General features: G+C 48.7%; 1 protein-coding gene across 3 annotated transcripts in view; it reads left to right on the top strand.

Annotated features, from left to right (window-relative positions):
• ETS1 (ETS proto-oncogene 1, transcription factor) overlaps positions 1-15,990 on the top strand; it is a 128,549-nt gene that overhangs the window by 105,529 nt on the left and 7,030 nt on the right. For 2 of the 3 annotated variants that reach the window (XM_067751550.1, XM_067751551.1), the window contains one exon: positions 666-926. The exons of the other annotated variant lie outside the window; for it this stretch is intronic. In XM_067751550.1, the coding sequence (XP_067607651.1) occupies positions 666-926 (261 nt within the window). The remainder of the gene's footprint in view (positions 1-665; positions 927-15,990) is intronic. 3 annotated transcript variants of the gene reach the window in all.

The raw sequence follows: 15,990 nt of genomic DNA, 5'->3' as shown, positions 1-15,990 counted from the left end.
TCTATTTAGAAGAGGGATAGTGTTTGCTTTTTTTAACCTCCTGGAAAAAGCATATCATAACTTCTTTCTCTGTTTGAGAAGGCACAGAGACAGTACTGCATTTATTTCATTTTAAAAGAGTGTTTGGAAGAAAGGCTAAAAAATAATATTTTAGTTCCAAGGTCAAGGAAGGTCAATCTGCTCTTAGTCTAATGGATTTTTTTTTTTCTCATGACCAGAATATTTTGCCATGGGGCCTTTTGAAATCGTCTCCCTGGCTTGAGTTAGGATAGGGAATGAATTGGGCCTGACACTGCTCAGATTTCCTCATCTCCTCATTGGGTCTAATTCATCAGCCAGAAATCCCATCATAGCCGGCATGATTCTCAGCCTGTAGATTTCTGGCTCTGGAATTCTTGCGGTCCCAAACACTGCTGTCTCCCTCTGGCAGATGGAAGCTGCGCCCGACTCTGCATCTCTGTCCTAGGGGCTCTGGAGCAAGACGAGACCACGCAGGGGGCTCGCAGACTGGGCCCAGGCAGCCCCTCCTCCCCAGAGCAAACCCACACGCCTCCATCCCCACCGGCCACTCCCTCCATCCGTCCTGCGCATCCTCACCGAGAGGGTTTCACAGTGTCTCTTCCCATCCCTCCTCCCTGCCCTCCTCCCACCTCCTCTTCCTCCAGGCAAGCTCGGGGGCCAGGACTCCTTTGAGAGCATAGAGAGCTACGATAGCTGCGACCGCCTCACGCAGTCCTGGAGCAGCCAGTCATCCTTCAACAGCCTGCAGCGCGTCCCGTCCTACGACAGCTTTGACTCAGAGGACTACCCAGCCGCCCTGCCCAACCACAAGCCCAAGGGCACCTTCAAGGACTATGTGCGTGACCGTGCTGACCTCAACAAGGACAAGCCTGTCATCCCTGCTGCGGCCCTGGCTGGCTACACAGGTAGGCGCCCGCCCCGCCTCCTGCTCGCTGAGGGTGGGCTCCCTGGAAGCTTCTGTGCACATTCCCAGCCCCTGAAGCCAGCCTCTTTCTTTCCGGGGGGGTGGGGAGAAGTAGACTCGGAGAGGTTGGGTTAGCCTCTCAAGCCACTCTGTGAATAGCCATTGGCTTTTGGAAGCAAGCAGTGTCGTTCTGTCCCAAGGGATCCTTTCCAGGATTGGTAGGGAAAACTGATATTTTGGATATTTACCCCGCGCTGGGAGAAGGGAACTCTGTTGATTTGGTGTTTCTGGAAGCTCTGCCTTGTGGTCTAGCATCAAAGGACTTCTCGCCTGCTCTTGGGAGGTCTCTCTAAACCCAAAACCAGCAGTGGCATCTCTCAAAGCCATCACGGAATGGCCTACACCCTGGACTCATCTGCAGTAGAATCCTCAGTATTTGGCCGGTCTCTCCAATGGGAACAGTGCCCTCAGTCACCGGACACTCTGGCCGGATCCTGCCCTATGTAGGAAACCTTTCTTGTTGCTTAGCTTTACTGTTGATTTTTTTCCAGGAGTGAAAGTTGTAGTAGTGGTGACCGAAGAAATGTCACAGAGGAAGGAAGATGTATGTTGAGAGTCTGGGCTTTGATTGAGAATCTGGTACTAGAGCAAAATGATTCATTGTCCAAGCAAGGTGTGGCCCATAGGCTGTCTAGCTCTGGAAGGGTTTGAAGAGTATATCTGACAACTGTCCAAGGAGCAGACGCATGTTAACGATCAGACCCTTTCTGTAAGATTGTCGTGTTTTGTAAACATTAGAAATTGTGTCACGAGCAGAGCTTATTTTTAAGCTTGGATGACACAGCTGTGACCTTGCCCTCTGTTCTCTTACAGTTTATCCACCCTGGACAGGTCACTGGTGGGGACCCTCTGTATGGATGAAGACAGACAGCAAGATCTGTGTTTCTAGTGACGTGTCTGTCTGATCTGAAGAGTGTGCTAGATCCCTGTTCTTGTGTGAGGGAAATCTCAGGTCTTTACTAGGAAAGCCAGCTGACCTTTGAGAACAGCTCACATGCTTAGAAAAGTTCCTCCTCCTTCAAGGATCAGGGGTGTGTTTGTCTTTTACGTTGCATTCTTCCAGCTCCCCATGCGGTTCAGTGCACGGATAGGTGCTCAGGAGCTAGGTCTGGATTTTGAGGTAGCGACAAGGTCTGTATATAGAGTCGTGGGCCAGAAAGGAGCTTAAAGGTTCCCTACTTTCTTCTTGCTGCAGTATCCCCAGGTCCTCGCTGGAACATCTCGAGTAGATGGGAACTTGCTGCTTTGCCAGGGAGTTCCTTCCCATCTTGGGCAGCAGACAATGAAAGTTTGCCCTTTTCCATTAATGACACCTGGAATAAGGAAAGTATATAAAGTCTCTTTCAATATGCACAGGAGTGCTGGCTCCTGTAATAACTCTTAGGTATTTTAAGAACTGGACTCCAGTTGGATACACTGATGAAGGAGGAGAGAAGTGCTGCTTGATTAGGAGGAGGAGAGGCCGGGGCAGCTCTGACATGACTCTGGGCTGTGGAGGCGGCAGACGTCTCTAAGTGGCTGTACTTGCTTCTGTTCTTATGGCGCAGGTTACACTCGGCTCTGTCGTTTGCCCAAGTGTAAAGGCCACCTCTTCTCCTTCTGCCCTAGCTTCCAGGACCAAATCCTCAACTTAGTTTCTCCTTATTAAAGGTCCTGCCTTATTCCCTCTGGCATAATCTCCACCATAACCACCATTGCCAGGCACGATTATAATTTTCTCCCATATGACAATTTTCATCATTCTCTCTCAGCTTGGTGTACAGTTCTGAACATGTTGCTAGTTAAGGCGGTTTTGTGGATAATGATATTAAATAAACTGACTTTAAGTTCTAAAGTTTGGGTTCTGGCCAAAGAGAGTCTTATGATTTAGGTCAGCCTTCATGGGAAAAGATTCTGTTAAGGATTCATGGCTACACTCCAGAAAGTCTAGAAGTTTCTAGAAACGGTGAATGCCTCATCTCCACCTCAAATAGAAACTCCTCTGAGAGGGGTATATATATATATTAGTTATTGGATTTCGTAGGTGGGAGAAGCTTGCAGAGCTAATAGTCTACAAGAGTGATTTAAAGGGTTTTGACTGAGATGATCTCAGTACCTTGGCAAGAATTATCTGAGAGTTGGGAATCTCCCCACGTGTCCCAGTTTCAAGAAGAGAAGGAAAAGGGTGAATTGGAAATTTTAAGAACGAGGAATGAGTGTGAAGTACAAATTAGGGACATGAACTGTCATCAAGAGGGCCAACACCAAAATGCCGCCTGTGAGGCTTCTCTGGCAATCCTAACCCAGAGGCAAACAGATGAGAACCTCAAAAGCTCTTTTCAGGACAAATACAGGAATATCCTGGAGCTGTGAGTTATGTTTGATGTCATCCCTTATTTGGATAGATTATTTTTAATGGGTGCCCCTCCGTCCCTCCCTTCCCCCCTCCCTCCCTCCCTCCCTCTCTTTTCCTCTCTCTTTCTCTGCCTCTCTGTCTCTGTCTCTGTCTCTGTCTCTATCTCTATCTCTTTCTTTCTAGGGGAATAAAACTAATTCAGTGAATGGAAGCAAAGAGAGGATGATTATCAGTTAAAGATCTCAAAAATTCAAGTAGTCATTTGAACTAAAAAACCTTTTTTTAAGTATCTTACCATTCAGTTGTTTCTTCTTTATAACTGGGGATTTAACTTTTCAAACCATCTCAGATGGAGGTGCAAACAATAGCCCAGAAAACAGAAGTCCTCTGTGCTCCTCCCAGCGCTAACACACTGTGTGATTTCAGGCAAATTTACCTTGCACCCTCTTCTACTTTTAGTGAAATGGAAGTGTCCCTCCCTCTCTCGGTGGTAGGAGATCTGTGAAAATGTAATTGAACTAACTCAATTAACGAGACAAATGAGTGCTAGACATGGTGCTAGACGCAGGGGAGAGAGCTCACTCGTAACAAATCAATTATTTCAGCAAATCTGAGCCCATGTTGAGTGCAGACAAGTGTTCGTAGCCTTGGAAGGTTCACTATCTTGACGAATTCAAGACATTGTCATTGTCCTTAGACTTGAACTGGATTTTCGTATTGCTGTGGTTTGATGAAGGTCAGGAATTTGTTAGGCATGTCGGGAGTGGTCCAAATTTGGGTGTCTTTTCTTCCTGTGTTCAGTGCCTGGTGGACTTGTCCTGTCTTCAGTGCAAACTATATCTTGCCCCTCATTGTGACCCCTTATCATTTCACATACATCCTAGGGAACGGGGAAGGGGGATGGAACATGCTTACTCAGCCCCCTCCACCACGCGGGGAGCGTGTAGTGACTGGAGTTTTTATAAATGCATCTCTGAGTCTATGCAGACATGCTAAGATGAGCTGAAGTTTGGAAAAGTACTTTGGAAAGTGGAAATCATTGTATAAGTGTTGGCAAGACTTTTCATTGCTCATAAATGTCACACCTATTTTCTATCTCAAGTTCTGAGCTCTTTTTTTTTTTTTTAATCTGTTTCCTTAAAATTCGACTAACTCCAGAGTATGTGTGGCTACACGGTAGGAGCACATGTGTACCTTTTACATCACTATGACTTGGCTTGAACTAAAGGATGTATGTATAGATTCCCTGTGCGGGGGTGTGAATCCATTTTCCTGCCAGTGCAGCAGGAGCCTAGGTCTCTGTTCGTCTCACTCTCAAAGGAATACATTTTACTTCCTCAGATGCTGTCTTAGTTACTGCACCGTAAGTGTGGAAATCAGTTAGAAACTGAATTTTCACATTCTCTTGCACAGTTGCATTCTTCCTCCCAAGATAAGAAAATTGCATCAACCTTCACTGGGCTCCCATGGCAACTTGTTAAATTAGGTCAAGATGTGTGGGCAGATAACATGGCTTGAAAGCCTGCCTGTTCGCTGAGTTAAGAATACATCAAATGCAGTGCTGGCTTCCGCCAAGAATGCACCTTCTTACCTTACTGGGACCGCTTTTGGTTATCAAACTGATACGATCAGAGAGCTCCATTTTCTTTTGTTCGAAGATACATTATGAACCCCATCTGATTACAAAACAAACTGAGAGAAGTGGCCTGGTGTTTTCTATGTATTTGATGGACCTAAACAAAAAGCTTTCTAGATCCTTGACACACATGGGCATCTCTGATTTTTTTTTTTTTTTTTCCATTTCAGCAGGTGTAGAATAATATGTTGGATTGTCAAAGAGTATTTTCCCTTCCTCTGTCCCTCCAGGCCCCTCTTATCAATGATGAAACTGAGGCACCAAAAAGGACTTATTCCAGGCCTTCTGCAGGAAGGTAGCTCTTGAATTGAACCTTAAGTGCCAGATGTCTCACCTGAGTACGAAATCTTTCTCCCTCTTAAAGAATGAGAACACTCATTGGTTATCTCAGTTGCTCCCATAGAGTAGATTAGGAGTCTTGTCTCTTGCTTGTCACTAATTCACACTGTGTGTTGTGGGGGGAGGGGGGTCTTGGGGGCAGGAGGGAGTTGGAGCTATTGCTCTGTAAATCAGCTTTATAGAGCTTCACTCCAGACTGCCAGACTTCTGTTGCTACAAATAAGGAATCCTTTCCTATCACTTCTGCAGTTGGTATGGAGCAGGCCTGCTGGTAACTGTCGTGTTGTCATTGTCTAGGAGAAGCCCCAGCTTTGTGTTGTAATTGTTGACGAAGTGGTGAGGATCTCTTCTTTATCCCGGAGCCTGAGCAAAGCTGAGCCCAAAGCTAGTCAGTAACTATAACGAAAGTATGTTTTACCGTGCTGGGCCGATTTGTGAATAGCTGATCCCTCAGTCTCCTAAAGGCTCGATATGGGACCGTCAGGAATCCAACTTGCAAATATTTTTGCGTGAGGCATCACACGAAGCCGTACCAGCCTTGTAGAAATAGAAGCCCTAGGTATTCCCCTGTTGCTTTTGGCCTGAGATAAACCTTCTTCTTGCTATTTTGTAGATAAATTAGAGCCCGTCCACCGTCACAGAATAACAGAGTCCCTGGGCCATGCCCAGAACCTGGGGGATCTGACTGGTCGCTGAGTTTTAGGGTTCAGGAACCTAAAGCTACTGCTAAAACATGTATTTGAAAATAAACAACTTTCCTGCAAAAAGAAGTGCTTCAAAGCCCTTCAGTTCAGAATGAAACCTGAGATTGGATGGCATTTCCTGAAATCACAGTTTTCTGACGGAAAGCTGGATTGCAAAATCATCCCAGCGTCCTCAGGTACAAACAACCACCGAGGAAGCTTCTGGTGTGAGCCTAAGTCATTGACGAGGAAGGGGGGTGGCGCATCACCGGAGCAGGGTAGTGCAGTGTGAATCTGTGCAGAAGATTCTAATGCTCGTCTACAGGTGGAACAGCCTGGAGTTTTATAATGGGGGGAGGGTGGTGATTCCTTGAGCCAAGCTCTGGAATATAGTCTTTCCATGTCCCTGCTGTCGCGATAAGGGTGTGCATTGACTAAAGTCAAGAAGAACCAGCTTGCTGACATGAGCGTAGAACTCTGGTGCCTGTTGCGTGCAGTACTGCCTGTTACAGGGGCCCTGAGGTTCTCGGCCCAGGCGAGGCTGGGCCTGGCCTCAGGCTTACAGGCAGCATCACAGTCTTGGTGTAGACCATCGTCGGACAGCACCTGGGTGGCTGGGAAGAAAAGAGCTTGGCAGTGAGAAAGGCAGATGGAGCATCTTCCCTTTCTCCTCACAGGCCCCTGTGAGTAGCAGGCTGTAGGAAGCCAGACAGACCCCCTGAGCCTAACTGGAGGCTTGCTGCCAGAAGCCGGGGGGACTCTGATTCTCTGTGCTGTGTTTGGCGCTGGGTCCTAAGGGGGTGTGTGGAGTGCCTTTGGGACCTCACTGGAGTAACGGGTTAACATGCTGCTCAGTTATGAGGCTGCTGGGGAAATACTCTGGAGCCTGGGGAAGGAGATCTCCCTGGCAGCTCTGGGCTGGAGGGGGAGGGGGGGGCAGAAGCCCCTTGGTGTTGCCTGCATGGACGTTCCACTGCTTCCGCCTCCTGACTGGTTCGCTTTGGGACCATTTTTCTTAATCATCTGCCACCCGTGGAAAAGATCACACGGTGGGAGGATTTGGCCTCACTCTTCATTTTTTTCTTCTAACTGGCTTCGGAAATATGGACAGGGAGGTTCCCTGTTTCCGTCAGTTGCCCTTGAAGACCGCAGCTGGCTGAGCCACCCCGGGGTCTGGACGCAGCTACGGTAGCTCCGGCGAGCTGCCTTTGGGGCGGAGAGGCCCCTTCATACTTCACAAAACAGAATCTCAGACCCTGGCGTTCCAACTCGCCGAGGCCTGTGGGTGCCTGGATTAGGAGGCAGGAAACTTACACGATGACACATCTTTTCTGGGGACCCAGTCCCCCAGCTTTAAAGGAGTCTCTGAGTCTCCCATTTATTTGGGTCACTGTTTCTTTAACAAAATCTAACTCCAAGTGGTGGAACTGGGTGGTGACAGTTCTGGAATTCCACTCTGTCTCCACTTTGAAGCTCCACCTTTCTGTCTTTGAAGTCAGATGTTTCCACTGAACAGAATTCAGCCAGTGTGTTGCCGAGGCATCCACACAGGTCCTGTCGGCCTTGAACAGCCGGCCTGGAAACTCCCGCAGCCTCTGCTGGGAAGGGCTCTGTGAGATTTCGCCCCTTGGCATGTCCTGGTTCCCTGGATGCCTTTGCCTCTCTGGACACTGATTGACCAGTGGTTCCCCGGCGTGGAGACTCCATTCAAGAGGTGCTACAATTGACCCGTGAACACCACACGGGGGTGAGGGGCGCTGACTCCCACACAGTCAGAAATCCGAGTATAATCCCCAAACTTAACTACTAGCCTACTGTTGACCTGCTAACATAAACAGTCGATTTACACACTTTTTGTCTGTTCTGTGTACATCTGCGTATATTTTATGCATTCATGGCATACCCAACTTTTTTCTTAGTTTTTCCATATTTCTAGGCTATGCGGTTTGTCTGAGTTTTTCTCAAATTGTTGCAAATGTACAAAAAAATTTTCCAATGTATTTATAAAGAAAAAATCCATGTATAAATGGACCCATGAAGTTCAAACCCCTGTTGTTCTAGGGCCTCTGTATATCCCTCCCTCTTCTCCCTAAAGTGACTTTCATGTGATGCTTACAGATAGGATGGTTATCAGCACCCCGTCTGTCACTTTTATGCCTTCAGTCTTAAATCCAGGTTAAGCACATGACAGGAGACCATCCAGGCTGTTTGACCACTGGGTATGTTGCAGAGGCTTCATCGTGGTGGGGTTAAGAGTATGGACTCTGGAGCCAGGCAGCCTGAGTGTGTCCTGGCTTTGCCACTGACCAGCGGCGTGACTGTGGGCAAGCTGACATCTCTGTGCCTCAGTTTTCTCACCTGCGAAATGGTCATAATAGGAGTTCCTATCTCCTAGGATTATTGTGGGAATTCCATGAATAGCTTATGGAAAGCACCCAGCACAGTGCTATGTCCACAGGAAGCACCCTCTAGGTGCTCGTTGTTACCACTGTTTCGTATTATTCTCCAGACCTTCTGTCCTTCAATACAGTTCTACATTCTTCGAGGTCAGGGGATGATGGATTTGACTTACAGAATGCCAGTAATTCCGGGCAGTATCTTGGGGGCACAGCCAATATTTCATACCAGATTAGGTCCCTTCAGCTATTCAGCTCAACCCACATGTGTGTTGAGCTCCTACTAAGTGCTAGACTCTTTCATACGCATTCTTTTTTTTTTAACTGTCTCCAATGACCACATGAGGAAAAATCTGTTATCCTCATTGTACAAAGGAGGGAATTGGGGTTCAGAGGGGGAAGAAGTCTAGCCCAAAGTCACACGGCAAACAGCAAAGGAGAGGCCTTTCACAGGTTTTCACAACGTCAGACAATTTGTAGGAAAATATCCAACGTTAGTAGCATGTTAGTTTGGGTCTGCAGATGCCAAGGCACGATTAGACTTGGGGGAGAACATCTGAAGAACACAATGGGAAGAGGAAGAAAGGGCAGGGGAGCCTTCAGGCTGTGCTGCAGGTAGGAAGAGCCTCCAACTGCAGCTCAATTCCAAGAGAGGTGTGGCCAGGCTGATGGGACTCCTCGGTCAAAGACTGGGGAGCTCTCTGTCTTGCAGGAATGGCCTCTTGTGCCCTCTGCACCATTCCTGGCTGGAGCAGCCCCAGGAAGCCTGACCTTGGTTGGGGACAGGGTGGATGGAGTCACATATGCTGCCTGTGGCCAGAGGGCCCAGCAGCATGCGGTCGTGGCCCCATCATCCCTGACTGATCAGCGTGGTGTCTGGCTGGTCATACAGCAGGACTCTAGACCGTGGTCCCGACGCTCTTGGTGGCCCACGACGGGCTTCTGGATTCAGTGCCTATTGTTGACTTTAACTTACCAAACTGCATTGTTTGCTGTGTGACTCACCTCTCCCTGAGAGATAATGAGAGTGAAAGTTGTCCTAAGGTGGGTGAATGTGAAAGTCTGAACTCGGTGAGGAAGCTGGGACTTGCTTGGCGGGAGAGGTGCTCTTAGGGCTGGGCTCCGTGGAGGTGTTTGACCTTCAGAGCTGAGATGGGTGCAGTTTCTCGTGAAGGCCCCTCGAGGCTGGGTTCTCGCTCCTTTGTTCTTTAAAGGCGTGGGTAGCGCCTTTTCAGCTCATCCCATTATGGTGGAACAGAAGTGTTTCTTCTGCTGCCTCTATGCTGCTTTTAGTACCCTCTTCTGTTATTCCACCCAATCTGGCTACCATGCTTTACATTTGAGGGGTGTTCAGAAATTATTTGCTAGATAAAGGCTTGAAAAGTTATATGCTCAAATGATGGCTTAGGATCTAGTCACCTCCCCAAGAATTTGAATACGTTAACTAGTCATTTCTCGAGGGGGAAACTTGGTACGAGGGGGAAACTTTACCCCCTAGGATAAAATAAAGCTCAGATGGCATTTGAGAACCTACTAGAAAAGGTCCAGGCTTCAGAACTCTCAAGTCCTATTTTCTACTTCTAATCAGTGAAGACCTCCTTCTTTCTTCTTGTCCCCTACATACTTAGGAAGGCATTTTCTTTTGACATTTACATTAGTGACATAAAGCTTTTTTTTTTCTTTCTATTTTGGTTTCTAAACAAAATTTTCACTCCGCACCCTCAAATCCAAACCTTACCCATTTCTGGTGACTTCTTAAAACAATCAGTTACCTCGCAGACCTCAGGAGGAAAAGCTGTAAAGAAGCCCGCTTCCTGCCTTCAGCTTTGCTGGCTCACTATCCAAGTGTGTGTCTGAGTGGCGGATTGAACATGGTTAGGCAGAGTTCCTGGGTTTGGAGGAAAGGTGCCTGCATTCGAGTACAGGCTGCCCCTTTAAGAGAGGAAGGGTCTCCTTTCCCTGCGGCCGCTCCCACACATGTGTACTTTGAACACACGTAGGTGTAAGGAGCCCAAGCAAAAACAAGGGCCTTTCCTCCAGATACTTAAGTGTGTAACTGTCTTGTTCTCAGGCCCCAGGCAGACTCAAGTGAGCCTCACTTTCGTCTTTCGCAGGTGGGGCAGCCCGGCTGACCCATTGCCAGCCCCAGACTCACTGCCCAGACTGTCCTGGACATTAATAGCTGGGCAAGACTTTCTGCTCTTCCTTCAGTTAATAGTGATGGGATCTGTTTCTAGGGCCAAACTACAGACATTTGTGGGGAATGCTGGACTCATTCTAGCTCAGCCCTACATAATTATTAGGTGGAGTGCGCTTTGGTGATGGGTATAAATGATTAGGAGGGGAAAAACGTGCACTGGGGGAAAGAGGATCTAAGTCTGTCTGTGGCCAAGATTTCCCCAAACCATAAAATGTCGGTGATACTTTCACTTGCAAAGCAGTTTGCATCTGCTCTTTTTGTGCCTGCCTACTTTGAATTAGAGCAAGAACTTCAGAGTTATCCCTCACTTTAAAAAACCTTAACCGGTTATTCTCATCTACAGTGTTTAAAACATTTTACACTTACATACTTTAACCATTTTGTCTTAGCTTCTAACTTTCTCCTTTTTCAAAGTTGCCGTATAAAAGGCCAGTTGAATTCTTGGAAGAATCATTGAATTTGATCTAGTGCTTTTGCTATTTTTTTTTTCAACTCCATCTTTTTTTTCTCTTGTTTTCCTTTTGGAAAAGTCTGCTTTTAAAAATATTTTTTTCTGTTGTTTAATTCTTCCATTGTTGTGTTTTATTATTTTATTTTATTTTTTTGGCTGCGCCGCACAGCGTGTGGGATCCTAGTTCACTAACCGGGGGTTGAACCCGTGCCCCCTGCAGTGGAAGCGCAGATTCTTAACCACTGGACCGCCAGGGGATTCCCTCCATTGTCGTGTTTTATGTTGTTCCCAGACTGCTCTGCGCTGTGGTCAGCTCTTTATATATATATGCATATATTTATATTTATGTTTATTTTTAATAATAGGAACTTGATCTACATCTCTGTAAAGTAGAGAGGAGCAGGGATAACTATTTTCATTTTAGGGATAGATAAACTAAAGCCCAGAGAGGTTAACCAGCTGCGTGAGGTCGCTCAGTGAATCGGGGAAGAATTGGGATCAAAGCTCTAGACGCTTGACTCCCTGTTTTGGGCGTTTCCCACCATCCTGTATATATTTTCATTTTATGTGATACTGTCTGCTGTTATCGCTCTGTCAGTATGTCCAATGCCTGACATCTTTGTTTGTTTGTTTGTTTAAATTTTTTGAAATGCTTCCTTCTTTCTTTTGGTCTAACGTGTCAGAGACATGGACTTGACATTAAAAGCTGGTTTTAATTGTTCTCTAACTTGTTTCCATTGTTAAGTCCTGGCTATACCAGCAATACATAAACACAAGGGCACGAACATGTTGCCCCTCATGACGTCCATGAGGTGTGTTTTTCAGGTGCCTGTTAGAAAGTTGTTTGTGGTTATGAGTTGAATTATTGGAACTCGTATCCCCGATTGCTGCCCTTGTGTTACTAGCCATTATAGAGGAGCGTGTGTATAGAACCTATTGATCTACAGTGATTCATTGAACTGAGGCACCTTGGCCAGTTACAGAATGTATCGTACATATACAGATTGTGCTGGGGATGAGGTGAAATTGGGTTGAGTTGAGGGCAACGGAGGGACATAACTCAGAAGAGGTGGGAAAAGGCACCTACAGGCATAAAGCCAAGCCAAAGTATGAAGCAGTCTCTACTCTTCCTTCTTTTGAAAATCCCAGTGCTCTGGATGCCACACCAGCCAGCAGTGCATCTCGTGGCTCCTTCATCCTCAGGCAGAAGACGGTGCCACTTCATGTTGAGTTTGGCCCAGAGGGCAAGAGACCGACAGGATGCTTTCTGTTCAATTTGTCATTAAACGTCATTTCATAAGGACTGAATGGAAACAGAGGGACTTGGAGATCTTTTGTGAATGATAATTTAGAAGGGGGTTGACAAGAAGGGGGTGATGCTTAGAGACTCCGGGGTGACCCACCACCCCCAGAGGTAGGCACTCCTGCAGTAGTCTGAAAGACAGTTCACACTTGTGAACAGATGGGTCATTTCTGGATTTGAGTGTTCTGTTTTTGCCATCATCGTTTGGCTGTGGGTAGAGACACCTGGGTGAAAGGGAGGGGCCAGTCGGTCCCGTTCCTCTGTTTTAGAACCACCTGTCAGATGTGTGCTATTGGGGCAGAGTGAACCCTGTTGCAAGGGTGACCAACCATGAGAGTTTCATAGGTTAAAATAAATGTGGTGTCCTGCCCACACTGAGGTATTTGACTTTGAGAGTCGAGCTGCAGAGATTAGATTCTCAAAGTAGCAAATGAATTCCCCAAAGGACAGGAGGTGTGGTCGTTTTTATTTTGGGGCCCATGTTGATGAAACGTAGCCTGGGAGTCACCCATATTGTTTGGCCCCAAATATAGTTTAATAGAGAGAAGCAGTTTGGGTCGCTTTTTTAAACCCTGACACCTTTCTGCAGAGGAGGGTTGTTTTGAATCATGCAGTTCAGTAAATGTTTACCGAGCACCTGTCCGAGACGAGGTCCCAGGCCTGGCATTGAACACAGAAGGGTCAATCAGACGCAGCCCAGGCTTGCAGGGAGCCAACAGCTGGAGTCACTTAACAACAAATAGCTTTTTGATAGCTGGTGTTTGTTGGTGAGGCACCGTCCCAGGCTTTGGGTTACAGCAGTGAAAACACACAGTCCCCGCCCTTGGAGCATGTGTTCTAGTGGTGAGAGAGATGCAGGGAGAACAAAGCTGTCGGAGCCGGTCTTGGTGCAAGCAAAGCATGATGGGAGGCTGCCTGAGAGAGCCGCTGCCCCGGGCTCCACTCTTGTGTATTAACCTCGCGCTGGGCACAGGTGACAGAGTGAGAACTTGCAGCTGAACTGGAAAGGAAAAACTGAAGTCCCACCCTGACCCCCGTTCATGAGCAGCGAGCTCATTGCCATGGCAGGCAACCCCCAAGCCTAGAAACTGAGAAGATACCTATACGTGGCCCCACGGAAAGAATTATGATCCTGAGCCTTTCTAACATCCCATCCTAGCCTGTTGCTTTCCTTTTACCGAAGTTGCTCACTTCTTAGCCTCGGAGCGAGGGAGTAAAAAAGCAGGGGCTTTTAAATAACCATCCCTGGCTCATTGAGACGGATATGGGGATCTCCCAGTCCCCAGACAAAGAAAAGGGACATAAACAACCAAATGAGTAAGACTTGACTTGAAGCTTCGCCTTAACAAAAAAAGAGATCGTAGCCTTGGATTTGAAGTGCTTTGAGGGTCGCCTCTGGAGGGAAGCATCCTCGTGTGAGACTTGCTCTGCTGGCCTGCGGTCCCTCCAGGTACCCACCTGATATTATCTCTTCTGAGATTGTGTCACAGTCTTCAGATCAGGACTGTCAGTGTTGCGCTAAGAGTTTTCCTCTTCCCCCCAGAAGCCGAGAAGAACAAAGCAGTCAGAGGAAATTCCCCACTGCGGCCAGGGAGGGGGCCGACGGCGGGGTAGGGGGTGGTGTGTGTGAGTGGGGCAGGGGCCCTCCCTCCCGCACCGCCTGGGGGAGAGACTTCCTTCTAACAGGGACCCCTCTGTTGTTGCGGTTCAGAGCTCTGAAGCATAGTTTCCCAGTGATGCCACTGGATTCCTGAAGTGTGACACCCCAGGGCAGACTGGTGAAGGCCGCTGTTGACTGCCTCGGGGCCCCTGGACAGGGACACCATTGTGAGTCACATTTGGTGTATGAGCTCCCCCTTCCCATGACTGGCACTATTCTTAGTACCATTCTCTGCTCCCTGGGACAAAGGTCATTGGGACCACAGTCCAGTTGGGTGGGTGTGTGGGCCTGGGCCCAGAGCGGAGAGGAGGTGCCAGGAAAATAGAGGAAAAGGCTTTACCACGTGAGGGCGTGTTGGAGGGAGGGCACGGGATGGAGCCCGGCCCTGAGGATTTGAACAGACCAACTCCAAGCGCTGCAGAAACAGCCCCTGGGAGAGCTCGGACCGGGAGGGCCAGCCTCAGCCATTGTTTGCACAAGTCTGGGGCTTGAGAACTTCCCTTGGGGCTGGACTTGGGTTCTGGCCAGGAGGTCAGTGTCACCAGGGACCCCAGAGCCACCTCCAAGAGCTGGCCTGTCAGGTGGCCCTGATTTCCCCTCCCAGGCCCTCCCACAACCCCGTTGTTGTGGAAACAGGCTCCCGTGTTGGACTGTCCACTGGTCCAGCCGGCGGACAAGCCGTCCTGACGCCCACATTCCTGCCCTGACCCAGCGTTTCTGGCCGGCAAAAGAACCCCACGTCCTTCCCATTTCTGTTGCCTCCACAGCCAAAAGGAGGGTCGGGGTGTCAGCAGAAGTGTACAAGAGAGGAATCTCTGGGAGGCATCACGGATCCCTTTCGTTCGGGGTCACCGTGAGCGCTTTCTGAAGGGTTAGCGGCAACTTCCAGAAAGCCCTGGGTGGGAGCCCTGCGTGCGTGGTTGGCCTGAGTGGGCTGGCTGGATTCTTCCTCGAGAACTGAGGAAGGAGCCTTGAGCTGACATCACCGCTGTTTTGACTTCGCAGCCCAGCAGAGACTCCCCATCCCAGGCCCTGTGCTTTCTTTAGGCATCTGGTTTTCGTATTGATCCTCCCCCTTCCCTTCTGTAAATAGGAAAAAAAAAGAGTTAGAGGACACCACACCTAGGACCTGGCCTCCCAGTTCCCAGATTTCAGTTTATGTTCCTTATGAGCAAAGGAAGGCTCACAATGACAGAAAAGCGAAAACACCCACATGCAAGGGCTCACCCCGCCCTCGGCCACATCCACAGACACCAGGGGTCAGAGGCACACAGAGAACGGTCTGGAGCTGCAGGGCCTGCGTCTCGGACATCTCAGTTCAGGAAGCGGCAGCATGAGCAGTGGCAATAGTTCTGTCTGACGTCCCTTCCTCACGCGCCGGTCCCAGCGACGCTAATCAAAGCCCCTTCCCCACTTGATGGCCGCACGTCTCGAGGGTGGAGGACGGAGGTGGCTCTTGGACCGCCCTCCCCGGACTCGGGACATGCTTGCTGTTCCCAGCCAATGGCCAGGACTTGCCTGGGGACAAGAATCCCCATATTTCTTTCCCTTTCCTCAGCTTGGTATAATTAGCCCCCCTTGTCTCCCCAAAGGGATTTTAAGACAAGTAGTGTGGGAGAGGTTTTAAGGTAACTAGTGGGGGGAGAAATAATGGAGTTACGTAGGCTAACGGCGACCACGAGGGGACCTGACTGGGCTGGGAGTGCCACCTGTGGCGGTGGACACCAAGGTCACTAGTGGCGGCTGTGTCTGGAGGACCACTGGCCGCCCAGTGTCTGGGACTGCTTGCTGTGAGAAGCGGGCAAGAGAACATGTGTTTAGAAAGCCGGGTCCTTTGATCCCTGGGACCACTGCAGCCAGCGGGCAGTTTAGATGCCAGCTTCTGGGTTGGTCTTGCCTAGGGGCAATGGAGTGTCGAGATGAAGAATTTGGGGGTCAGGCTGCCTGGGTTCCAGCCACACCACTTCTGACCTGCGCGGCCTTGGGCAGGTTATATAGCCTC

The sequence above is a fragment of the Pseudorca crassidens genome, chromosome 9 (assembly GCF_039906515.1).
Source record: "Pseudorca crassidens isolate mPseCra1 chromosome 9, mPseCra1.hap1, whole genome shotgun sequence".
Taxonomy (NCBI): domain Eukaryota; kingdom Metazoa; phylum Chordata; class Mammalia; order Artiodactyla; family Delphinidae; genus Pseudorca; species Pseudorca crassidens.
Note: the sequence above shows the minus strand (reverse complement) of the source record. Positions and strands in the feature narration are given on the sequence as shown.